Raw genomic sequence first — 27235 nt, forward strand, 5'->3', positions numbered from 1 at the left:
TGCCTGCCATTCTGAAAAGGTCTCATTTATTCCCACTCTTTGCTTCCTGTCTGCTAACCAATTCTCTATCCACATCAATACCTCACCCCCAATACCGTGTGCTTTAAGTTTGCACACTAATCTCCTGTGTGGGACCTTGTCAAGAGCCTTTTGAAAATCCAAATATACCACATCCACTGGTTCTCCCCTATCCACTCTACTAGTTACATCCTCAAAAAATTCTATGAGATTCGTCAGACATGATTTTCCTTTCACAAATCCATGCTGACTTTGTCCGATGATTTCACTGCTTTCCAAATGTGCTGTTATCACATCTTTGATAACTGACTCCAGCAGTTTCCCCACCACCGACGTTAGGCTAACCGGTCTATAATTCCCCGGTTTCTCTCTCCCTCCTTTTTTAAAAAGTGGGGTTACATTAGCCACCCTCCAATCCTCAGGAACCAGTCCAGAATCTAAAGAGTTTTGAAAAATTATCACTAATGCATCCAATATTTCTTGGGCTACTTCCTTTGGCACTCTGGGATGCAGACCATCTGGCCCTGGGGATTTATCTGCCTTTAATCCCTTCAATTTACCTAACACCACTTCCCTACTAACATGTATTTCACTCAGTTCCTCCATCTCACTGGACCCTCTGTCCCTTACTATTTCTGGAAGATTATTTATGTCCTCCTTAGTGAAGACAGAACCAAAGTAATTATTCAATTGGTCTGCCATGTCCTTGCTCCCCATAATCAATTCACCTGTTTCTGTCTGCAGGGGACCTACATTTGTCTTTACCAGTCTTTTCCTTTTTACATATCTATAAAAGCTTTTACAGTCCGTTTTTATGTTCCCTGCCAGTTTTCGCTCATAATCTTTTTTCCCCTTCCTAATTAAGCCCTTTGTCCTCCTCTGCTGAACTCTGAATTTCTCCCAGTCCTCAGGTGAGCCACTTTTTCTGGCTAATTTGTATGCTTCTTCTTTGGAATTGATACTATCCCTAATTTCTCTTGTCAGCCACGGGTGCACTACCTTCTTTGATTTATTCTTTTGCCAAACTGGGATGAACAATTGTTGTAGTTCATCCATGCAATCTTTAAATGCTTGCCGTTGCATATCCACTGTCAATCCTTTAAGTGTCATTTGCCAGTCTATCTTAGCTAATTCACGTCTCATACCTTCAAAGTTACCCCTCTTTAAGTTCAGAACCTTTGTTTCTGAATTAATTATGTCACTCCATCTTAATGAAGAATTCCACCATATTATGGTCACTCTTACCCAAGGGGCCTCTCATGACAAGATTGCTAATTAACCCTTCCTCATTGCTCAAAACCCAGTCTAGAATAGCCTGCTCTCTAGTTGGTTCCTCGACATGTTGGTTCAAAAAACCATCCCGCATACATTCCAAGAAATCCTCTTCCTCAGCACCTTTACCTGTTCTTGCATATTCTTCAGTAGTTTCTCCACTATAGGGGTTTATTCCTCTTGCTGTGTCCAAGAAACCCAGTCCTGATAGGTAACCCTTGCCTTTTGAAGCTTGCAGTTCTGACAACAGATCTGCAAACTTCTGTAGCTTCTGTGATTCTTTGTGTGAGAGCTTTGGAAAATGATTGAGTCTGCTGAAGGGAGATTCTTCGATTGTCTCTGGAGAGCCAAAGAATTGCCCATCCTTTGCCACAACATTTGTAAAACCTTAGCTGGATTACTATGTGCACTGCTCTAACCCTTCTTGCATGTTACAGTGACTCCCCACCAAGCCACTTACAAAGAAGGTCTAGCTCTTTGCTAGGCCTGAGACTTAATCCAGCCATGGAGTTATGAAAGCTTGACTTCCAGGCCAGATAATTGGCAGACTGGTTGTCAGACACTTTTAGTCCTGCTGTGACTAGTCTCAATGAGCTAGACACCAAGCCAAATCTTATGCACCTGCAGCTCCAGAATGAAGGCAATGGGTGTCGTAGGATAGATGGAAGTTCCGTCTGTCCATGTCTGTCAAATGGGATTGGCATCAGTAGTAACACTTGACTGAGGTCTTTGCTGTGGTGAATCTGCAGAAAGGTGTGTTGTGGGTCTTTGTTTTAAGACCTTGACTGTCTTAACTGGATTACGTCAAAGGCCTGTTGGCTGTCTGGTGTGGACAGCTTCTCCTTGTAGAGCTGAAGCTCGGTCTTTTTTTATAGCCAAAAGTAATTTGGACATATTCTTTAGTAAGCTTCATTGTGTGTTGTGATGGCAAAGCATGGCAGATTCTAGTTATAAACTCACCCCTGTCAGCTGCTGCTTCATACACTTTTGCTTCTGCTGAGGCAGCCTCGGCTTCACACTCTTCCTTGAGACCACTTAAAGTAGCCTCTACACTTGCTCTCTCCACGTCCATGCGAGATTTCTCCATTTTACACCTCAGCTTTACACTTAACATAAGCTGCTGTCATTCTTGCTGCTTCAGCTCTGGCATACGGTCATGCTGTAGTTACGCTAATGGTGGATTTGTTTGAGCATCGCTAAGATACGGTTGATGCGCCACATTCTGACCTGACTTCCAGTTCTTGGCAATTGCTGTTGTCCGGGTCGGGAGCTGACATTGTCATATATGGTGTTCAGATGCATCTCCAGTCTGCGGGCGATGCCTCTGAAGATGAATTAACTTTTTACTCTACTGTTCCCTCTCAGAGTGTACATACAAAGTTGTTCAGCAAATTAAACACCTTCTCAACTGAGACTGAAGTTTTCTTTAGGATATTTAATGAGATCTTAGTTGTGAAAGTATATTGTTGTTTCAAAGGCAAATAAAGAGAGGATGGAGATGGTGTGCCTCAAAGTGAAATCTAAATTAACCCACACAGAAAATGATATAAAAACAGCTTACGTACAGGAAATGATGTTCATACAAAGCGAACTGTGCCTCCAGAGACCAGAGCATCCACAGTAACAATTATTTTGTTCTCCTTTACACTTGCGTACAGGAAATAACATTAAACAATCTTCAGTCTTGAATTCTGAAGTTCTCAATGAATGCCTCTCCAATGAACATCAATGAACATGATTTTATGTCCATTATATTCCATTGCATCGCTTCAATGGGACAGAATCAAAATGTCCCACACCCAGTGATTGGTTTCAAATGCCTCAATGTATCAGTTGAGGTTACATTGTAAACCGATTTATTTCCTGAACACGAGAGATTCTGCAGATGCTGGAAATTCAGATCAACCCACACAAGATGCTGGAGGAACTCAGTGGGTCAGGCAGCATTGATGGAGAAGAATAAACAGTCAACTTTTCAGACCGAGTCCCTTCACTAGGACTTATTGCTTTTTTGAAGACCTGTTCTCATTTTAATTGATACATAATTATACCATCTGTAATTTCATATCTCCAGAATAACCCATAACAGAAGATACTCAAGTTTTTCCACTTTCGTGTTCAGAATATTAAACTTTTTTTAACAAAAGAAACTGAACCTGTTGGGATTCTCACCAAGATGGGCAACTTCCATAGACAGATTAAAAAAAAGTTAATGCAAGTTAACAAAGTTAGATGAGGTGGATCTGAATGGTTAATTCTCTTTCTTATTCTGCAGATGTCTTCTGACTTGTTGAGTGTTTCCAACATTTTCTCTTTTTGTTTCAGATTTCCAAAATACTGTAGACAGTTTTTTAAAAAAGAGCTTGTGTGAAAATTGAAAGAAAACATACTCAGAACATGTTTATTAAAAAAGATTTTTTTTTTCACAGCCCAAGTGTGCTCAGTATTGGCCCACCATGGATGTAAAGTCCATGTACTTTGGTGACTTCTCTGTGAGAATTAGTGAGGAGAAGTTGTGTCCAGACTATGTTATTCGGAAGCTCTTCATTTCACAGGTAAATCACTCTATTGCCTTCTGTTCCAGTCATTCTTAAACTTTGCTTTGGCTAACTAAAGAGACTATTAATTGATATTTTGCTGAATTCCTTCAGAAGGAAAAATCTCCAGAGAGAGAAGTCACACACATACAATTCACCAGCTGGCCAGACCATGGTGTTCCAGAAGATCCACATCTTCTTCTCAAATTGCGTCAGAGAGTTAATACCTTCAGAAACCTATTTAGTGGTCCAATCGTTGTACACTGCAGGTAATTGGGGCATGGCTCTGTCATAGCCTGGAAGTAATTGCTTTCTTGTTGTTACTAATTTGCTTGTCTCATAAATGGAATTATCATAATGCAATATAGAGATACATCCGAGAATACACTGGGATGCATAATTAGTGATGTAAGCTGGGGTCATTGGGTGTATTGGGTCTTTCAACATCAGGCACTCTCGCTCAGGTGACCCAGCCAGTGTTGATCAGGTGCCAGCTTGTGTCGTAACAGTATTGGTCCACAGGTCATACCTCTTGATCCATAGTCATCTGGAGGCATCAACAGCATCCTCTGTGACGGTTCAGATAGCTCTTCTCTTTCTAGCTCCCAGTAATGCCAAGGAGAGAGTAGGTTCTACAGAGTGAGCAGCCAGCAAAACCTCTGTGCCCCATCACTACGGACTGGCATCGTGCCCTCCACCCCTGTCTCTGGTGCTGCTCTGCCAGCTGCTGGTATTCGGCCTTCTTACGTTTGGACACCTCCTTAATCTGGTATTCCAATTGCATGTCAGTCCTACCATGACCACCTATTTTGAAGTGTCTGGCAGAATGACCATGTCAGGTCTCAGTGATGATGATGTAATGAAGTCAAGAAACTTTAATTGCTTACCAAGATCGACTGTCAGTTGCCAGTCAGATGCCATGGCGAGCAAGCCTGCCGGTAATCTGGGCTGAGGCTGTGATTGGTCTCCAGTTTTGACAAAGGCTATGGGCTTTCTTGGTTGGCAGAGGTGCTTACTGTTATTAATGGCCAAGGAGATATTTTCTTCCATTACCTTCAGTACCTGCTCATGGTGTCAGGAGTAGCGGCCTTCTCCCGAGGCTTTCAGGCAGCTGTTGAGGATGTGTCCCAGGATCCCACTGCTAGGGCAGAGAAAACATAATGGTGCCTCACAGTTGCCCCATTCAGAAGGTTCATTAGACTATGCAGGATGTCATACATAGCCTGGATCACGAACTTGACGCACTGGGATTCTGTCTGCCGGGTGCTGGACCTGGCAATGCCATGCCCAATGTGATCAAAAACTATACATCAAGTGAGCGAGCTAATACTCCTGTTTGAGGGTGATCCTATATAAGGAAAATACAATTAAATATTCTTGGTTTTGTGAAAGTAGCATAGCTATTCTTTGAGTGAAAATGTTTTCTCTGCCTCTCTCTGATCTTTCAACTAATGACTTCAATTTATCTTCCTTAATTCTCAACTGGTAGGAATTGACCCTTCCTGATCACTCTGCCAGGCCCCTCATTACTCTTTACACTTTAGGAGAATTTTCCCTTAATTTCTTTTGTTTAATGAGTACAACATAGCCTGGTGTACACTTTCCCAGCACTGGTCAAATCTTTCTAAATCTCTTGTACACGCTCTGTGGTACTGGTCCATCCTTCTTACTCTACACTTATCAGATTCTCCTTTCCCTTCGAATGTCTGTTACTGGCTATTCATAATGTGAATGAAGAGAGTGCATTGAATAATAAATATACCAATTAACATCATCTTCATTCATGTGGTGGGAGTATGAGTGTGATGTCCAACAAGCTCTTTTTCTTCCAGAAAGAAACATCCCAGGAATCAGGTCTATAATTTATGTGTATTTATCAGCCATTTGCTTTTAGATATGAAACAATTCTATTGATTTTATTCACATGCTTTAGCTTCCATTTTGTGGCAGTTCTTCAAAATATTGCAGTTGTTATAAATTCTAACACAAACCAGAAAATGCTGGAAACTCTCAGCGGTGGTGGAAGGGGGGATGTGAACTCTTTCTTGATTCACACACAGATTCCTGAGCGCATCTGGCGAGTTTGAATATTCTTGAGAGCATGGTGAGACAGCATGTTTAACTATTTGCCACATTTCTTCACAGTGCCGGGGTGGGTCGCACGGGCAGCTACATTGGAATTGATGCCATGTTGCAGGCCCTGGAGGCTGAAGGACGAGTGGATGTCTATGGTTACATAGTTCAGCTCCGTCGGCAGCGCTGTCTCATGGTGCAGGTTGAGGTACGCTAATCATTGCATCACTCGCTCTCTCTGCTGAATTACAAAGGACAGGGAGAGAATTCAAGCTTATTGACACATCCACTTTCTATAAGTGCACTATCTCGGCAATGGGGATTGGAAACTATTCAGTGAGATGCAATGCTTTCCCTGTATTGGATATGCTTCACATTTCATACCTCTCACAATATATGGATACCACTTGGCCAGTCAGATCTTGGGTAGCTCTCAGAGCGATCTCATCAATCTCATTTCTCCACCTTACATTTTCCCAGCAATCTCTTCTTTCACACATCCATCTATCCCACCCTGCTTCTGCAACCAAATTATACCGGGAAACTTGCATTGACCAATTAGTCTGCATATCGTTGAGTAAGGGCCATTGAAATTGTCACAGTGCCACACAGCACAGAAATGCTGAGTCAACACCAACCATCGAGCACCCATTTTAGAGTAATTCTTCAGCAATTTCAAGTAATTCTCCCACAGTCCCATTATTTCCTCCACTGCACTTTGCCCTTCACACATCAGCATTCTACACAGATTTGTGCAGTGTGGCAAATTTTGTACTGATTGCTCAGCCCATTCTTCCTTTCACAGAGCCAGAATCAGGTTTAATATCTCTGGCATATGTCATGAAATTTGTTGTTTTGCAACACCACTACATTGCAATACGTAATAATTATTTAAAACTTTAAAGGGCAATAAGAAATATATATTTAAAATTAAATAAGTAAGTAGTGCAAAGTGAGAGCAAATGAAATAGTGAGTTAATGTGATTGGGTTCATTGCCCATTCAGAAATCTGATGGTGGAGGGGAAGAAGCTGTTTCTAAAACATTGAGTGTGTGTCTTCAGGCTCCTGTTTTTCCTCCTTGACAGTAGCAATGAGAAAAGAGCACGTACTGGGTGATGGGGTTCATTTTGATTGATGCTGATTTCCTGAGGCATTATCTTTTGAAGGTGTCTTGCATGCTGGAGAGGCTAGTGACCAGTGTGAAGAGTTGGATGTGTTTATAACTTTCCTCAGCTTTTTCTGATCCTGTACTGTGGAAATCCAAGCAACACATACAAAATTCTGGAGGATCTCAGCTGGCCAGGCAGCATCAATGGAAAAGAGTAAACAGTCAACATTTCGGGCCTGATAGAGGGTCTTGACCCGAAACGTCGACTGTACTCTTGTTTGTAGATGCTGCCTGACCTGCAGAGTTCCTGCAGCATTGTGTGTGTGGTGCCTGATACTCAGGTTTTTGTTCTCACACAACTTGTCAAGACTCTCTCCCACCTCTCTGTATGCTGACTCATCATTGTTGCTCATGAGGCCAAGCACTGTTACATCATCCGCGAACTTGACGACGTGGTCTGAGCTAGATTTGTCAGTGCAGTCTTGAGTCAGTAGCATGAACAGCAGTGGGCTGAGAACTTAGCCCTGGGGGGGCGGAGGGGGCACCAGTGTTCAGTGTGATGGAGCTTGAGATGTTACTGCCAACTCGGACTGACAGGGGTCTTTCTGTCAAGACAAGATCCAGTTACAGAGAGGGGTGTTAAGTCCAAAAGAGAACAGTTTACCAACCAGCCTCTGAGAGATGATTATGTTAAATGCCAAGCTGAAGCTGATGATATGAGGCATCATTTTCTAGGTGGGAGGCAGGGTGGAAAACCAGGACTATAGCGTCATCAGTGCGTGGGTCTGAGCAGTAGGCAAAATGGAAAGGGCTAATGTAGCTGGAAGGTGGGATTTTATACAATGCATTGCCAGCTGCTCAAAGCACTTCATGATTGTACTTTTGTGTATCGGAATAGTGGTGGCTGATTTGAAGTCTGCAGGGTCAGTGAACTGTTGCAAAGAGATATTAACTATGTCTGTAAGACCCTGTTAGTTGGACTACACAGTCGCTCAGCACCTGACCCAGTACATTGTCTAGCCCCTCAGCTTTGCATGAGTTTATCCTGGCTAGGATCCTCCTCACCTCAGCTGTGGCCCTACAGGCTACCTGTTCCTCAGGGGGAGAGGAGACTTTCCTCAATGTTATGTCATTCATTTCTATTGAAATCACCTCCCTACCCATTTACAGCTGAGAGGGAGAGGATTATAAGGCAAGAAATAAACTGTGGTTCTGTAAAAATCTATTGAGCTGGCAAGTAAGAAAGTTGAGATAGGATCTCAGGTTAGCTTGCTTTCGAAGCTTAGATTCTACTGCATTCTTTGTCAAATGAGATACCTTTCACCTACATACTGATTGTGTGTGTGTGTGTGTGTGTGTGTGTGTGTGTGTGTGTGTGTGTGTGTGTGCTTGTGAAAGATCCATCATTGGAATTAGACTTAGGAAGATCAAGTTAGTTTTCAGGATTGCTAATTGATTCATCCAGTCACCCCGCTATCTGAAGCACTTTCAAAACCAGTGATTAACAATATTGACTTCATCCTGTCAACCAGTCACTTTTATCATTTGGCTTTGATGTGAAGGTGTTGAATCTGTGGAATTCATTGCCACAGACGGCTGTGGAGGCCAAGTCATTGGGTATAGGTAGAGGAGGTAGATAGCTTCTTGATTAATGAGGGGCGTTAAATATTACACGGAGAGGACAAGAGAATGGGTTGAGAAGGATAATAAATGAGCCATGATAGAATGGTGAAGCAGACTTGGTGGGCCTAATTCTGTTCCTATGTCTTATGGTATTATAGTATTATGATGAGTTGTCTGAATGTATCGTGCCTTAATGCTATGTTCTGTTCCAGGCCCAGTACATTCTGATCCACCAGGCTTTGCTGGAGTACTACCTCTATGGTGAAACAGAGGTCAACCTGTCTGAATTGCCCAAATACCTCACCAATTTTAGAAAGAGGGACCCACCTACGGAGCCTTCCCTCCTGGAGGCAGAGTTCCAGGTTAGTTCAACTAGCCAAGTACATAACCTCAGTGACAGCATGAGTGATGCCAAGCAAATGACAATTGCTGTTGAGATAAAGTTTAGAAGCCAGAATCATCTTGTCATGTTTAACTGGGATGATATACAGAAGTAATACTGAGTTGTTGCTAGATTACTATGCATTTCACTTCAGAAAGGACATGGTATCGACTCAGTGGAACTTTACTCAGGCTTTATGGTTTAGATTCTGTTAACCAGTCTTGGATTCCTGCACAATTTAGTTAAACTTTTAATATTTTGGATGGAATTGTTGAGCTGGATCGCGTAACAGCCAAACAAAACTAACACAATTGCTGCTGCCGGCAACCCTGTGGAGCTGCTATATTTGCAAGACATGTTCTCACTCCAATAATGGTTGCTTCAAAGTTGAAGATGTGTACTGGATCCTTTGTTAGCTATTAGCAATGAAACTTCAGCACACCTAAGCTTAATTGAGTGTTATTAAGCAGCCAGCAAAAGATACGACATCTGCCGGTCTCCAGCTACGAACAAAGCATGAATACGTGACTTATTCCTTTCGCTTTTACTATGCCCTACTCATGTGACTAGTTACCATAACAAACATCATAAACCTGCAACACAAAATACAGTGCAAAAACAGAGCAGATGCATGGTTTCTACAGATAGGATAAAATCTGTTCTCCTAAAGGTGTGAGGGAATCAAGGCATTAAAATCAGCACCAGGCCATATAGCAGAGAAATTAGGAAATGCTTCTTTATGCAATAGTTTACTGAGTCATCTCCAATAAAGGACACTAGATGCTGGTTCCATTGGTAATTTTAAACTGGGAATCAATAGTCTTTCACCAGCTAATGGCTTTAAGAGTCAAAACACCTCAATACTATCAGGAACAGTTTACCCATGGTCTCATTGAGAAATGGAATAGGCTCTGGGGAATTTGGAGTTATGAGGCTATAGAGGAATGCATGGCAGCTGACTGACTGGGCAAACTGCTGATATTGAAGGAGCCTAGCTGCGGCACTGCTCCACTGAATGGAATTATTCAGTGCCTTAGTGATCTACTGCACAGCAACAGCATGCAGAAACTGTCAACAGCCAACCCATTTCTAGAGTCTACGATACAGAACAGAAATGGTTCATTGCCCTTTACTTCACAGTGTAAACCCGTAGTGGAGAGAAACTAGTGTTATCCCCATAATATTTGTATGTTTGATTTGGGCCATAACATTTCTGGCAAACTATTGCTACTAATCAGTCCCCTTTTCATCACCCTTTACTACTGGTTTCTGTTAGGTTTTCATAGCTGCTATTTTAATGCTGAACACTGAGTGCTGGGATATTTAAAAGGGAGCCTTAATTTCAGGACAACCTTCTGAAATCAAATACAATATTAAAATATATGACAGCCTTTTGTTTTATTTTAGAGATCATTGAGGGTTCTTACATTTTCATGTTTAAATTTTGAAGTGGGTGGCAAGATGAAATGAGGTCCTGTTTTTGTAATAAATGGTGAAATGATGAATAACAATTTGAAAGGAAACTCGTGAATTTGTGGAATTATGTGGGATTAAGAACTCAAAACCAAATCAGTGCCTGAAGGACACATACTGAGGAGACTTTATGTCTAACAATATCGAAAGGTGATTATAACATACGTTCATAATACACTGGTTAAATATGGAACCAGCTGTTGGTGATAGAAGCGGTGCTGGACTTTTGCTAAAATTCGGAAATTCTCAGCATTTCCTTTTTGAAGATCTTCACTCAACATTAACATGGGTGAGGAACCAAAAGAATCTGTTCAACTAGAAAAAGAATATCAGAAACAATTTTGAGAGGAACTAAAATGTACAATGATAACCTGAAGAATCTGGCAATTCAAACTGTACTTCTCAATGTCATAATATTTTGGAAGAAAGCAAACATTAAATGATTTGTTTTATTATGTCAGTATAAATAGATTTTATCATGTTATACAAACATCACTATTTGTTATCCCTAAATATTTCAGAGGATTCCATTTTATACTGAATGGAGATCCCAGACAGCAGCAAGACACGCTGATAATCAAAGCAAAAACCAATCACTTTCAGTGATCCCATGTGAGTATTGCAATTTCTCTCTATGTCAGATTATTTTTCTCCCTTATTTTCTCTTCCACTTCTTTTTTTCCTCTCCCCCTCTCTCCCCTGCCCGCCCCCCCACACACACACACACACACGCACACGTTTCATGGGATTATTCAGATTTCTACCACAACAGCACTTTGTTCTATTTTTCTGAAGTCATACAGCAATACAGTATGGATGCAATTCCTTTGGCCCAACCACTGTTCCCATCTAACTTGTCCCAATTTCTTCTGTTTGGCCCACATCATCCCAACCCCACATCATCCATCTGCTTCTTAACTGTTACTATTGTACCTGCCTCGATAATTTCCTCTGACAGTTTGTTCCATGTACTCACCTCCTGTGTGAAAAGCTGCCCCTTCGGTTCCTTTTAAATCTTACCCCTCTCACCCTACACCTATGCCCCCTGGTTTTTGGTCTCCTCTGTCCTGGGGGAAAGAATGTTGCCATCCACCTTATCTGCCCCTCTCATAGCTTTAAATACCTCTGTAATGTGACCCCTCATTCTCCTATATTTCAATAAAGACCTGGCCTGGCCGGCTTCACCCCATGACTCAGGCCTTTGAGTCCTGGCAACATCATCGTAAATCTTCTCGGCACTCTTTCCAGTTTAGCCACATCTTTCCAATAATACCTTGACTAAAACAATATTGCTTGGCTGCCTGGAGGAAAAGCAAAGAAGCAAATTGGGTGTAAGGATTTAAGAGTTACCATGGCATTATGGTTATTGTTGCACTGGTATCCAGCTGCCAGGATTGTTGATTTGGAGGCTAAAACATGAAGCCTGGGAAGCCAATTTCAGTAGTAGTGACTGATAATCTACCAGCTTATCATGAGCACTTACTTGCTTCATCAGTGCTCTTTAAGGAAAATCTGTTATCCTTGCCTGGTCTAGCCTTTCTGTGACTCCAGATTAATAGTAATGTTGCAGACCCTGCAGTCACTGTGTCTCCTGGACTCTGAAATGTCAAAGCTAGTCACCCATTTCAAGGACAATATGTATCACCCAAGCTCGTAGTTTCACATTTCATATATGTATAAATAGAACATAATTTTTACTTTGAAACTCATCCTGAAATGCAGACTAAATGTGGTTTATGAATTTCTTTTTCTAAAGATGACTACAACAGAGTTTATGTCAAATTGGAGAGTGACAAAAGCAAGGAGAATGAAAATCTAAGTGACACTGAATCGAGCTCTGATGATAGTGATGATGAAGAATCCACAAGATATATCAATGCTTCCTACATAGAAGTATGTATCAGCGTTCACATTACAATAGTGCTCCTCTCAGTGCTTTGGTGATGGGACAACTAGACACTTCTTACCTTAGGAGCAAAAACTGTCATTTTAATTTCAAACCTCCACAGTGTTGTCATGATCCTTGTATATGTTATTGTCTCCGCCACTGTTTGATCAGGGTTACCACAATGCAGCTTGGCAAAGTTTCAAAGTGCCACTTGTTGATCAGGGGGGGCACATCAGCCATGACCAGTTCCTGTCTTGTTTAAGATTGCCCACATAGCAGGTAGAAGTCTAGTTGTTGTATTTTCTTTCTCATGAAGTAGGAGGCTATGTAGAGCATTAAGTGTGGGTCAGATTTCAAAGTATTCTCATCTGATCACTGCCCCCAGTTATTTCCCAGAAATGTATTCTCTTGCACATGACCATTAACTCCCTCTGATTTTTTGCCACCTACCTACTCTGAGGACAATTTACTATAACCAGTTAGCCATCTTTGGTCTTTGTAGCTGAGCAAAAGCTGCAGGTTCACAGAGAGAACTCGCAAGCTCCACAAAGGTAGTTGTCAAATTGGATACAAGCTATTTGTGTGTGAAGTTGTCTTCTTCCCAAGTTCTAGGTGCTGTGAAATGGAAGGTCCTCAGGTGCTGCGCAGAAAGGGCTTGTGGAGATCATGCTTTAGTTTGGGAGGTTTGGAAAGTCTTGAGTAGGATGCACCCATTTGTGTTTATAGAGATATGGTCACTCAACAGGAGTGCAAGAGTTGAGTGAAGTGGACCAAATGCACATTAAAATAGACCTGATTTTACATCGAGGGGAAAGCTGGGCACCATCAGGTAGCAAAGAATCCTGTGAATAGTCACTGCCAGCTGCTTCCAAGCAGGGACACAAAACAGAGAATAAACAATATCTCTGAGAGAAAAGAATGAATATTATAATTTACAGCATGAGATTAGAGACAGTCTCTCTGAAAAACTTGGGGCTGAAAATGAAACTTGTAAGGCCGGCGGAGTTGGGTTCACTATTAGTTGTCAAAAGAGAATGGTATGAATAAGTTTGAAGGGGTAACACTTGCAACACAGTCAGGAAAGAGGAGGGGGCCAGGACTGAACCGGTGTCTCTTTTAAAGAACAGACACGGATATGATGGCCAAAACACCACCAGCTTTGCATGACTCCACAGCAAATACTTTTTAAAAATGTCTGCATTTTTGGGCTGCCTCAGTTGCTCAGCTTGGTTTATAAATAATTGTTTTTTTTTCGGGATTTGGGAACCTCTGGCAAGGACAGCATGTGTTGGCCATCCCTGCTTGCACTTGTGAGAATGGCTGGTTGGCTTCTGATGAAAGTGTTCCCTCAGTGGTAGAGTGTTCCAGCATTCTTGCATTTAGACCCAACACAGTCAAGGAATAGTTTAACTCTCATGGAGCTGGGAATTTCAATTTAAGCAAAAAATAAAAAAAAACTAAGTCCCGGTGATAATAACCACAAGCCTACCATTTATTACAGAAATCCATCTGGTTCGTTCATGATTTTCAGGGATGGAAATCAGCTAACCTTTCACTTTCTGGTATGTCTGTGGCTACAGGTATCACAAACATGGTTGCCTCTTAACCATTCCTCATTTTATGAGCAATTAGAGATGGTCAGTAACTGCTGACGTAGCTTTGAACATCCACCTTCTGTGAACTAACAAAGAGAAAATTCCAAGTCAAGATGCATGCTGGAGGGGGAAACTGCAGGTGGCGGTGCTCCTGTGCACATATTGCCCTTGCCCTTCTTGCTGATGGAGGTTTTGGGTTTGAGAGGTGCAACTGAAAGAGCCCAGGTGATTTAACTGCAATGCAAATGTGTGGTGAAATGCTGCTGTTAAGCTCCACATCAAAAAAAAATGCTTCCAAAGACCTTGACCTTTTGAGAATCCCCGATAAAATGCCTCACAGGCACCTGCCCACACATTAAGCAACGGCGTTTTCAAAGCATCCTGCAATGAGTCAGAAATGTGCTCTGCCTCCTGCTTGTTTCAGCCCAATAATTTTCACCAGACTTGCCAGACAAGAACTTGCCATCCTGTGGGGTGCAGCAATAACCTCTCACCTCCCCTCTCTACTTTTCTCCAATCACTTTAAAGTTATGCCCGCTCATATTTAGCTCCCCAGAGAAGCAGTATTAGCTGCGATTTCCCTAAGGCAGGAAGGAAGGCAGGGTTTAAGCAGCATTAGGGAGGGCAGTGTGAATTGTGATTGCTTGAATGAGATTGGAGGCATAAGCAGCAATGCACGTTTGCGAAACGGAAGGGCCAATACAAGCTACGTGTAGAAAGAAGTGCCAGCATAAACTAAGGGGAGGAAGGATGTTTAGTGTGTTTGCAAGGAAGGAAGAAAGGAATAGCAGTAGGGGGAAGACTGTGCCATCATGGACTGAAGAATGGAAGAACAAGATATACATGTCTGTATAAACTGAATGAAGAATGAGGGCAACGAGGAATATTGCAACATAAGGGACAAGAATAAAGAGAGGGAGCACCAGAGTGACATTGGAAGGAAAAAATATGAGAAACGACAGTGCAATCCATTGGAAGAAAGGTTAAATTCTAATTTGGGGAGGGAAGCCAAAAGTGATTAATCTTTATGAACAACAGGAATAGGAAGTTTGTGAGGGGAAACATGATAACCATCTGTGTGTCAACCTTTGGGTTGTAAGTAGCAATTTTTGCCATAAGCCTCCAAAAACGCGTCCTTGATCTGGTAATGTATCATTGTCCACTTAGGTATTGTTTTGAGTTATCTTTTTTATAACTACTTTTAACCAGTGGCTTTCTTAAAGCTCTTGGCCAACCATTGTCTATTGTCCAGAATGATTTGGCATATGAATCCATATGTTGAGACTGCTTTGTTTCACCCCTGAGAAAGATGTATAAAAAATTTGGTGGAACATGAAATTTTTGCCTGCAATTAGACTTGGGTCTTTAAGAAGTAGATAGAAATAAAGGGAATATGTTGAACTTTTCTGTTAGAGGAATAGAAAAATGATAATTTATTCTATAGACAAAAAACAGAATATTGAACCTGAAAAAAATGTGTAGAAATGCCCTAAGACAATGTACGCAAAGGTGGATCTGAATCCACAAGGCACATCAGTAGCACTACAAACTGAAACACCACCACCCCCACTCTGCATTGTATCTTCCAGGGATATTGGCATACTGAGACACTGATTGCGACACAGACTCCACTGCCTGAAACTATTGCTGACTTTTGGTCGATGATCTATCAGAAAAAGGCAAAGCTCCTCATATTTCTGGGCCAAGTAAAAGACGACAAGGTAGGAACCAAGACTTCCCGGTGCTGACCTTGCCATTTAATGCTTCATTTTATGTTTCAAATCAGAGCATTGCTTTGATAGCTTTTGAGAAGGTACTTGCAACACAATTAGTTAAAATCAAAGATGGTCTTGCACTAGTACAAGCGTAATTACTGTGAGTATCCTAAGATAGTCCAGGGCAAGAGAGGTGCAATATTCCGAAGGTGACGAAATTTGGCTATTTCATTGCTGCCCGTATTGCAGATCTAAGGCCACATAGGAATAATATAAAATGGATTATTTTTATCCCTGATTTATTGGTTCAAGAATAAAGATATAAGGCTTGTAAATTTGTGCTAAAGCATGGGAAATGGAGGGGATGGTGGGAATTCTGCCCTCTGATGCCCATGAATCACATGGGGATCATAGTAGCTTTATGCTCACTTAGACATATTTGCAAATCAAATTTTTGGAGAATTGGGCGATGTGATTACCCAGACCAAATAGAAAGCCATCCATTGAGTCAAACAATTGTCTGGATTGACTGACAATATTTTGAGTCCTTAAGAATACCCCTGCTGTAGGGACAACCCCAGCCATCCTTTTACCAGAGGCTACGAAAGAGACTATTTCTATGCTTACTCCTTGACTGTCAGAGATCCTGTCACAACAAAGGTTTAGGTGTGAGGGACAGTCAGGTTTAGACTGAGTTTCCATCCATTCCTCTTGGATTGTGTTCACATAAAAAAACAGGGTGTTTTTAGCATACATAGATGCACTTTTCATGCAGATTTTGTGTACCACAGCATAGCAGGACAGGTGCTGAGAGTTAGTTTTGCAGTTTTATATATTATTTTATTCTATATGCCTCAATATTTTAAGAGTTGTGTCATATTATTTTTAGGATTGTACACGATATTGGGAAGATGAAAAGAAAACTTATGAAGATATTGAGGTTAAGTTGACTGAATGCAATGAACAACCAGAGTTTACTGTTCAAGTCTTTGAAATAAGACATATAAAGGTAAACACTTAATGATCTTCTATGGTTTAAAAGCTATTCACAGAGTTCTCTCACATTCTGAATCGCACAAGCAAGAAATTTAATTCCACAGGAACAACATGGACTATTGAATTCCTAGTCCTGGCTATCGGTGTAGCAGCTATTTATCAAACTGGTATGTTACTAATTGCACTGATTGAACCACCACCATAAACTGGACTGGTCAAAGAACACTGAGGCTGTCTACAAGAAGGGTCAGAGCCGTCTCTATTTCCTGAGGAGACTGAGGTCCTTTAACATCTGCCGGCCGATGCTGAGGTTGTTCTATGAGTCTGTGGTGGCCAGTGCTATCATGTTTGCTGTTGTGTGCTGGGGCAGCAGACTGAGGGTAGCAGACACCAACAGAATCAAAACTCATTCGTAAGGCCAGTGACGTTGTGGGGATGGAACTGGACTCTCTCACGGTGGTATCTGAAAAGAGGATGCTGTCTAAGTTGCATGCTATCTTGGTCAATGTCTCCCATCCACTACATAATGTACTGGGTGGGAACAGGAGTACGTTCAGCCAGAGACTCGTTCCACCGAGATGCAGCACAGAGCGTCATAGGAAGTCATTCCTGCCTGTGGCCATCAAACTTTACAACTCCTCCCTTGGAGGGTCAGACACCCTGAGCCAATAGACTGGTCCTGGACTTATTTCATAATTCACTGGCATAATTTACATATTACTATTTAACTATTTATTACTATTTTTCTATTACTATTCTATTACTATTTATTATTTCCATGACTATTACTATTTACTAATAGTAGTATTACTATCACTATTTCTATTACTATTTATTATTTTCTGGTGCAACTGTAACGAAAACCAATTTCCCCCGGGATCAATAAAGTATGACTATGACTATGACTATGACTAACTCATCTACCTTATTAAATATGAGATGTGGGTTCAGATGAAGAACTTTAAGCTTTGATTTGCATTCTTTACCTTAAGCTGGATTTATTTTCTGTAGCATGCCTTTATTTTTATTTTCTGGCCCTTCCTGTTATGTCTTAACTTTCATTCCCAACCACACCGCCCCACACACCATCCTGTCTCACTTCTCTCCCATTTTTCTTTCTCTAATTGATTCAAAACATTTTCTACAGCCCCATTTACATTATTTCTCCAGTCCCAGTATGATTCAGATGAATTTTTTTCCAATGGAACATTCTCCCCTTCTCCTTCATACTGATGTTGGTGCTCTATGAATTGAAGCCATTTCGCCAATACAAAAAAAAGATGTGGAACATGAGACCCGAACTGTCAAATGTGTTGCTGTGGTGCTTTAAGTTATGCATATAATATCCTCTAGCATTTCTTTCTGTCAGTGAAAGTGGAATTGCAGAATGTAGATCTATTGCCAGAAAATTACTGAATAAAAAATGCTGGGAAACGTTAGTCAGAAAAAAGATTCAGAGCACTGGAGATAAATTGATAAATTGGTTTATTAATATAACGTGTACCGGAGTGCAGTGAAAAACTTGTCTAGCATACCATCCATCCAGATTAATTCACTACTACACTGCATTGAGGTAGTACAAAGTAAAGCAATAGCAAAGTGCAGAATAAAGTGGTACAGTTACAGAGGAAGTGCAGTGCAGGTCGAAAGTATGGTTTCAAGGTCATAATGAGGTAGACTGTGAGGCACCAGTCAGGTTTCTTTACCATGGCATCAATGTGGTTATGCTAGGACAGGCTATGGGTGAAGCTCACTCCTAGGAACTGGAAACTCTTAATCCTCTTGATGTCAGCACCATTGATGAAACAGGAGCACATGCACTGCACTCCTTCCTGAAGTCAATGACCAGCTCTTCTGTTTTGCTGACATTGAGGGTAAGGTTGTTGTCACGAAACCATATCACTAAGCTCTCTATCTCCTTCCTGTACTCTGACTCATCATTGTTTGAGATATGGCCCACTACCGTGGTATCATCAACAAACATGTGGAAGGGATTAGAGCAGGATCTAGTGTGTTTCATAAGTGTACAGGGAGGCGAGAAGGTGACTGAGTATAAAGCCTTGTAGAGCACCAGTTGTGGGCACGTGGCCAAGTGTTAAGGCATTGGACTAGTGACCTGAAGGTCGTGAGTTCGAGCCCCAGCTGAAGGAACGTGTTGTGTGTCCTTGAGCAAGGCACTTAATCACACATTGTTCTGCGACGACACTGGTGCCAAGCTGTATGGGTCCTAATACCCTTTCCTTGGACAACATTGGTGTCGTGGAGAGGGGAGACGCAGCATGGGCAACTGCTGGTCTTCCATACAACCTTGCCCAGGCCTGTGCCCTGGAGAGTGAAGACTTTCCAGGCGCAGATCCATGGTCTCGCAAGACTAACGGATGCCATAAGAGCACCAGTGTTGAGGATAATCCTGATAATGGTGCTGTTGGCCATCCTTACTGACTATAGCAGGAAGTTAGCCAGGAAGTCAAGGAGCTATTGCAAAGGGAGTTGTTGAGTCCTAGATCCAAGTGTTTGGAGAAGAATTTAACAGGAATTATAGTTCTGAAGGCTGAGCTGGAGTCAATATACAATAGTCTAACATTGGTGTCTTTACTGTCCAGATATAATAGTAGGAGTAAGGAGATGACATCTGCTATAAACCTGTTTCAGTGATAGGCAAATAACAATGGGTCAATGTCAGATGCTAAAATTTAAGTGTGCCATGAAGAACTTCATAATGGTAGATGTCACAGCCATCTAGTGATAGTCATTAAATCATGTTCCCTTGTTTTCTCAGGTAACAGGATAATAGTAATATTCCTAAAGCAGGTGGGAACATCAGATTGAAACAGGGAGACGTTAAACACTTCTGCAAATACACCAGCAGCTGAACTGTCTAAAACAAAACATTTTGGAAATACTTGGCAAAGTGGACAGTTATCTTTGGAAAGAAAAATAGAATTAATATTTTCCGATCAAAACCTCATTGAAATTAGTCAAGAATTAACTTCTGATGTAACTGTTTTATTTTCAGAAGGAAACAACTCAGAAAGTATACCAGTATAACTTCCGTGAGTGGAAAGAATCTGGGCTTCCTGAAAGTCCAAGTAACTTTATCACCATGATGAGAAGCATCAAAGAAAAACTGTCAGTGCTTAAAGATGATCAAAATGGCATAGTACCACCCATCATTGTACATTGCAGGTAAAGTCTGCTAGCATTAAAGACTATCATTCCAGCAAAAGTACATTTTGAGTGCTTTTGAGATCATGCATCACCTTTCGAGGACAAAAATGAGCCTCAGTTCTAAACTTATTCTATAACCTATGCACTCACTTCCAAGGAATCTGCAGCCCATGTTCTTAGTATTTGTTTATTTGTTTATTCAGTATTTACACAGATTGTCTTCTTTTGCACATTGATTGTTTGTCTATCTTTCTGTAGTTTTTCCTTAATTTTATTGTATTTCTTTGTTCTACTGTGAATGCCTGCAAGAAAATGAATCTCAGGGCAGTATATGGTTACATACACATACCTTTGATAATCAATATACCTTGAACTTTGAGCTAAGTAGTTCCTTTGGTCTGTGTGTTTTATTAGGAGGAATGTTTGGCAGAGGAGAATGATAGCACCTCAGGAAAAACAACATCTCATTATGAGCAATAACCACAAATTTAGCAAGTTTTATTGCAAAATCGTCCAAAATCAAGTTTATTATCATATGCCCAATACATGTATTGTAAAGGTAGAATGAAAATCTTACTTGGGGCAGCAGCTGCACAGATGCATAGCATAAGATAAACGGCACTCACAAGATAAACATAACTTATCCACAGTTTTTGAAAAAATGACACAACACTGAACTAATATGAACCAATTTGAAATATTCAATTTCCTATTTTGTTTATTCGCACAGATTGTCTGAAACATTTTGGCTAACTAGACTTACTGAAACTATTTTGCTCTGTAAGGTCTCATGGAGAGCCAGCTGTTGAGAAGCAACAAACTAATCAATCAGGAACATTAGACAAAGGAGAATTACCATGCCTCATTTCAATTTACATTCAAAGCCAGGTCTCAGAGGAAATCTTGTGGGAGACAAATACACTCTGTGAAGAAAAAAAACTTTCTCAGTACATCTTCACCGGTACTTTGTCCACTAATGGATTCGCATTTTGTTAAGAAGTGCTGAGAATAATCATTGTTTAAAAACAAATCTCTAAGAAAGCCATTGCTATCTATAAGGAGTTTGTGTGATCTCCCTGTGACTGCGTGGGTTTCCTCCGGGTGCTCTGGTTTCCTCCCACATTCCAGAGACCTACAGGTTAGGAGGTTAATTGTTCACATGGGTGTAATTGGCCAGCATGGGCTTGTTGTGCCAGAAAGGCATGTTACTGTGCTGTATCTCTAAATAAATACTAAACTCTTCTATCAATTCCATAGTGAGAATTGCAGCATCAACTTGATTTCAAGCCAAGAGCAAATACATCTGAATGTAAAAGTCACAGTAAAATCAAAGTACTGGCTTTTGCATGTAAACAGTCTCTAGCAATCACCATAACTAAGGCTGCAATTGAACAGCCATGCATGGCGTTCATATAGGCAGAGTCAGTGTGAGAATTTTCAGGTTGCTTTCAGAATTGCTCTTTTCCACCACAAGCTTCGTTGTAACTCAGCATGCACATAATGTGTGGAATGGTATGAACTGCAACAAACGCTACTTGATATCACTAAAATTCCTAACTATTCAAGTGTAAGCAAATCTTTAATGGCAGGTTTTAAGTACAGTACTGCCAATATCTGTGGTTCTGAACATTACCTTTTAAAACTGTTAATCTCATTCATTTGTGGTTTTATTATTTCTATCAATATTTAAAAGAGTTAAAATTGCACGCTTAACAAACAAGAGAAAATCTGTAGATGCTGGAAATCCAAGCAACACACAGAAAATGCTGGAGGAACTCAGCAGGCCAGGCAGCATCTATGGAAAAGAGTACAGTCGACGTTTCCGGCTGAGACTTATCAAGAAAATTGCACACTTTCTCTTTTTTTAGTTTTGTTTTTCTTTCAATCTTGTTACAGAGACTCTCAATTTCTGGTCATGATTTATGTATATTTAGCATCAGATGTGGGTAAGGTCAGAATGTAATGCCCATTCCAACCTGCCCGTTAGAAGGTCATAGCGATTCAACTTCATGATTTGCAGCAGATCTTCAGGTGAAGATAGAAATATCAGTTATTGCCTTTAACGACGAAGGATCAATGTTCAGACAAGAGCCATATTCTGTTTGAAGACAGAGCAGTACTTGATCTTTCTAATCTTTGGGAAATGAGGAGTATTATGAATGCTGATGGTTTATTTCTAATTAATCGCCAATAAAGGAGCAAAGTGATGGCCTCCCCCTAACTGATTCGTCTCATTAATCATCCTGTCGTCAGCTAATTAATTTTAAAAAGATTCAATCAATGCACTGGTAGGATTTAATATTTGAGAATAGTATATTCACAAGTTACTGTGCTGCTAATAGAATTATATCATGTATAAAAAAATCTTATTCAAAATACCAGGGGGTAAACTCCAATGAAGATCACATCTGGGAATTGCACCTGAACTCTAGATCCAAGATTTCTGGATAAGTTACTGTGAGACAGTGATCTGCAGATATGTTGTCATTGTGTCTTTCTCCATAATTTTTGTTCAGGGCATTACAGGGCACTACTTGTGTAGTGCCAGGTTAGAAGTTCAGAACCGGTCTTGGTGTTGTGAGGGTCTTATTTTAACACCGTTGCAATGGAAGGAAAGATTGTACAAGGCATGTAACTGGCAGTCTACTGTGCCACCTTTGTGTGTACCTGTGTACCCGGGACAACTTGGGTTTCTTCATGTTGTGAAACCTTCTTTTCTTTCAGTGATGGATCCAAGCGGACAGGAATGTTCTACGCTCTTTGGAACCTACTTGATAGCGCAGATAATGAAAAGATAATAGATGTTCTCCAGGCAGTCAAAGCATTGCGTAAGCAGAGACCTGGAGTGATCCCGACCTTTGTAAGTATTGCTCAGCCCATCCCACTCATCGTGTTCATATACTGCACATCTCTGAGTCAATCATCCACTTCTCTCTACATCATCCTTCACATCAGCTGATTATATTTGCAACAGAAATAATTTTCAGGATGAAATTAAGTTGATCCATAGTATTAACTTTTCCCATGAGATATGTGTTACCATTAATGTGCCACTAAATGCATCAACCTCTATGCAATTTCCTTTTTCCACATTCTTTTAAAGCAATGTTCAGGTTTTGCATCCACTACCAAGAGGTTTGTAAATGGTTCACTTGGACAGGAGAGCCTGCTGTGCTGCTGGGATTTATGGTGCAACTGATTTCCCCTGCCCTTCCTCCATTATGAGGCTTTGATTAGAGATTTCTAGTGTAAAATGTTGAAAAGTGCAGGTCAGATGGAGTAAAATTCCATCAATCTGCTATGCCCAGGACTTTGGTGTCAGGCTGGCAGATATTCTGAACTATTGGATATTATTCCATGTCATACACTATTTTATTAGTAAGTTTAAAGGGAATATTGGAAGTGAGAGTCTGGTGAATTCCAAGGGAGGGTAGAGAAACTGACCGAAGTGAATTTAACAGCAGCACAGGGTGTGTTAAAGGGAAAATGGAGATCAGTACCCAGTGAGCCTGTTCATAATCACTGGGGTTTCTAAACTGTCAGTCAGTAGATTATTGGAGTTTTACTTTGTGAGGAAAAAAATGGCAGTTCCATCACTGACATCATTAAAAATATGATATGAGAATTCTGAGTTTTTGGCTAGAATGTAGTTCTGGGTGTAGAACCTGCAGTCTCGAGTGCAGGGATTGCCAACTTCTTTAATGCCATGGACTCCTTCCATTAACCAAGGGATCCTTGGACACCAGGTTGGGAACCCTTACTCTAGTGTCTAGACATTAACAAGAAAACTAACAATGTGTTTGATCTATTTTGACAGGAGCAGTATGAGTTCCTCTATGATGTTGTTGCTAACACATACCCTGTGCAGAATGGGACATTAATCTCTGGCAATGGCTCATCACAAACCTCTGTTGAGGTCATCTCTGAAACCCCCTTGGAAAACAAATCCCAACAAGAAGCCGGTTCTGATTCAATAGAAAATAAGAAAGAGACATCTGCTGAGGAAGACAAAGCTAAGTCTGAAAGCAGTAACATCAAACAACCAACAGAAAATCCTACTAATGGACCTATAACTAGTGATGAAAATGTGTGAAAAAAAACTGTTGTTGTGCATGCAGTACTGGTATTAATCAGTATTTGTGTTACTAAGAGAAATGCCTAAGTGTGGCTGTTAATTTTTATTTGCATGAACTTGGTTTATCACTGGATGCACCCAATATTTTTGCCAGTACACAGTTCAACAATGGCAATCAGCTCAAACGTAAGTATGAATGTATTTCCATGATGATATTAGTTTCCTAATTTAAAACCTAGTTTAATGTTTTTGGTCTTTCAAGTTACACCAGTAACTCTAAAATAAAGCAAAAAGACCTTTTAAAGAAAGAACTTTATATATATATACATATATATATATATATATATATTTTATTGTGTGTATTGAAAATCTAAATGCTAATTTTGCTTGGGGATGTATTATTTTTAGCAGTTCATATTTTAAGATATGGCAAAAATGGTCATGTATTGAGTGTGAAGAAATTTGGCAATTTTATTAAGCCCTGTAATTTTTAGCTTTTTATAATGCAGCCATTTTTCAATTTACAAATTATTTTTATAGTTATTTTTTCCAAGTTAAAGCTGTGCAGTTGATCTGCTTAAAAATGATAATGTATATAGCTATAAGAAATTAGATCAAAACTCATTATATGGAAGCAAACTGATTATTTGTAGCAGATTCATAAAACGGCTAATGATTTGTAAATGGAAATATCACAGTTCACTGAAAAAGACCACAGACATGAAGCCTGATTGCAGAACAGATTCAGATTCAGATTCAGATTCATTTATTTATCACATGTACGTCAAAACGTACAGTGAAATGTGTCGTTTGCGAGAGCAACCAACACAACCTGAGGGTGTCCTAGGGCAACTCATAAGTGTCGCCACACATTCTAGCACCAACGTAGCATGCCCACACTGTTCAGCAGAACAACACAAGCAACAATAACAATACAACAACATCAACTAAACAACAACAAAACAAGCCTCTTTCCTCCCACCCACATGCACAGACTGACCTCCAACCCCAGGGCAGACTGCCTCTATAGTCCTTGGTCCAGCACTCTGTCTCACAGACATTAGGTGCAGACTTGCAGTTGCCAACCGGCAATCATCAGGCCTGTAGATCAACCCAAATGGCCACAGAGCAAGATAAAAGTTTATGTTTAAATCAGTATTTAAACGTAAAAGAGAAACCTCATTTCAGGTGAGGTGTCTGAGGAACAGTGCAATAGTGTGGTAGCATCAGATAATGTCACTGGAGATTTGTGGAAAAGATTCAGAAAGTGCTGGAAAATCTCAGCAGGTGAAGTGTTATTTGTGGAAAGAGACGTGGTTAATTGTCAGAAATGAGAAAGGGTCTAGGTTGCAGAAACGGTGAAGGAGGGCAATGGGTTGAATAACATGGGAGGGAAATCTGGGGATTTATGGGTTAATAATCCAGCCTGCCTGACATGTGGTAGAGCTCAAAAAAATGGCCACTCATGGTGATGTGAGAAGTTATAAAGTCTTATCAGAGATGTACTGTGAACCTTTGTTGTAAATTGTCCTGGGAAGGAAAGGTCTCGGAATCCACCAATAATTCCATTTCCATTTATCAGTGACAAGGAAAATTATATGTCCCAACTGAGGTAAAAAATAACTCTGAAAAATAAACTTAAAACCAAACTTTTTCCAAAGATTTAGTTGATTACATGTTCATTAAGAACTCCTAAAAGATTCTGTGTTCAGTGACAATTGCTGCTAGTATTTTTTTTTTGGTTCCTTTGCTGTCAGTAAATGGTGATAAAGCTGTTCCTGTTGATCACTTATAATCAGCTTCCTGGCTTCATGTTAACATGTTTCCAATTGAGATAAATTATTCTTGGAGTAAGCCTTGATTTCTTGCATTCCAAATAACTCCAACAATGGCAAGCTGTACAAAGTACAAAGTATGACCTCATTTCTATAATGTAATTCATGACCTCAAGACATCCCAGAGTGTTATACAACTAATTGAGCAAGTTCTGAATTGATGGCACTGTTTTGATGTAGGAAATGCTGCGACCAGTTGTATCAAATCATAATGTAATAATGATTTGCAATATATATTTTAATGAGGTTTGTTAAAGGTTTACAAATTGGCCAGGACATCTTGGATTAGCTCTCTCTTTCTTCTGCAAAATGTTGCACATGATTTTGCATCCTCTGTAGAGAGCAGAAAAGGCCTGGCTGTCCATTAAAAAGTGAAGTTGATTTCCATATTATAACAGTGTTACTTGATTAGTAGTTGAGAAAATGCATTGCTTCAAATAATGGAAAAATGATTTCTAGAAATTTGTTTGGCTTGTTGCATTCAAACTGGATTCTGTACATTTTACTCAAGATAATGCTATTTAATTTTGTTTGGATTTTTTTCAACAGCTTACAGTTTTCTAATGCATATTTCTTTAATTCAGACGTTCTTTGTACAACAAAAGATTTTTGTACTAATAGTGTTCTTGAATAAATTAAATGTCACATCATGTTGTGCAGTGTGACGACAATTGATGTACATGTCTCAGTGCAATTGATGTACATGTCTCAGTGCAGGAGCTAATATAGTTTAACATTTCAACCCCCCCCCCCATTTCATTTGCATCACTTTGGAGACTGTGAACAATAACGTAATGTCAATCATGTCTCAGCCTTTAATAGTTTTAAACTGTCTGCAGTTTATTTGGACAAAAAGCAATTTGTTGAGCTGGAGGATGATGGGGTCAGTAATGGGTAAGGCTACAGTTTCTAGCCACTGTTAATATGAAGCATACAGACCATTCTTGACCTACCTTGTGAGCAGCTTCCCTTGCAGTTGGTGACAGTGACCTAGGTTCATGAATGGAAACTAGCTGGTCAGGAATCCTGCAGCCAATTACTAATCGGATGAACTCAGATTGAACAGCCTCCCAACACTCACGCTGAAATGGCAAACCACCACTGTGATATCACTGAATCCTCTATCTGAGAAGCAGCTGTGAAAAAGATGAAAAGCAAAATTGCCATAGATGTGAATAACCACAATGTTCAAACTCCAAACTTTGAGAATCTGATCAAAACAAGGGACTTCAGAGGATTTACAAGTATGTTCTTCTGAACATTTAAAGCAGCAATTAATAAAAAAGTGAACTATGAACTACTTAGATTTTATGAATGTGGAAAAACTATAATATATCATAAATTATTAGTTCCAGTTATCTTCAATTGGTCCTTTGGTACTTTCTTCTGCATCTTCAGATCCTAGCAAGTAACAATGTTTAGTACTGTGACTGGCATTTAGGTGTAACATCTTTATACCCCAAAACAGTTTCCATC

The 27235-nt window shown here is 40.3% G+C and overlaps 1 protein-coding gene and 1 long non-coding RNA gene across 10 annotated transcripts in view; one reads left to right on the top strand and one right to left on the bottom strand.

The window, feature by feature from the left end:
• Positions 1-26427, top strand: part of ptprc (protein tyrosine phosphatase receptor type C) — a 298428-nt gene extending 272001 nt beyond the window's left edge. For all 9 annotated transcript variants that reach the window (XM_063063878.1, XM_063063877.1, XM_063063882.1 and 6 more), the window contains 11 exons: positions 3720-3845; positions 3942-4096; positions 5973-6108; positions 8845-8994; positions 11009-11099; positions 12244-12380; positions 15560-15691; positions 16575-16694; positions 19698-19867; positions 22574-22709; positions 23667-26427. In XM_063063878.1, the coding sequence (XP_062919948.1) occupies positions 3720-3845; positions 3942-4096; positions 5973-6108; positions 8845-8994; positions 11009-11099; positions 12244-12380; positions 15560-15691; positions 16575-16694; positions 19698-19867; positions 22574-22709; positions 23667-23942 (1629 nt within the window). In that variant the 3' untranslated portion in view covers positions 23943-26427. The remainder of the gene's footprint in view (positions 1-3719; positions 3846-3941; positions 4097-5972; positions 6109-8844; positions 8995-11008; positions 11100-12243; positions 12381-15559; positions 15692-16574; positions 16695-19697; positions 19868-22573; positions 22710-23666) is intronic.
• LOC134354721 (uncharacterized) overlaps positions 1-27026 on the bottom strand; it is a 60087-nt gene extending 33061 nt beyond the window's left edge. The window contains exon 1 of the long non-coding RNA XR_010019885.1: positions 26713-27026. This is a non-coding gene — a long non-coding RNA (uncharacterized LOC134354721). The remainder of the gene's footprint in view (positions 1-26712) is intronic.
• Positions 27027-27235: the final 209 nt, after the last annotated feature.

Source organism: Mobula hypostoma, chromosome 12 (genome assembly GCF_963921235.1).
Source record: "Mobula hypostoma chromosome 12, sMobHyp1.1, whole genome shotgun sequence".
NCBI lineage: Eukaryota > Metazoa > Chordata > Chondrichthyes > Myliobatiformes > Myliobatidae > Mobula > Mobula hypostoma.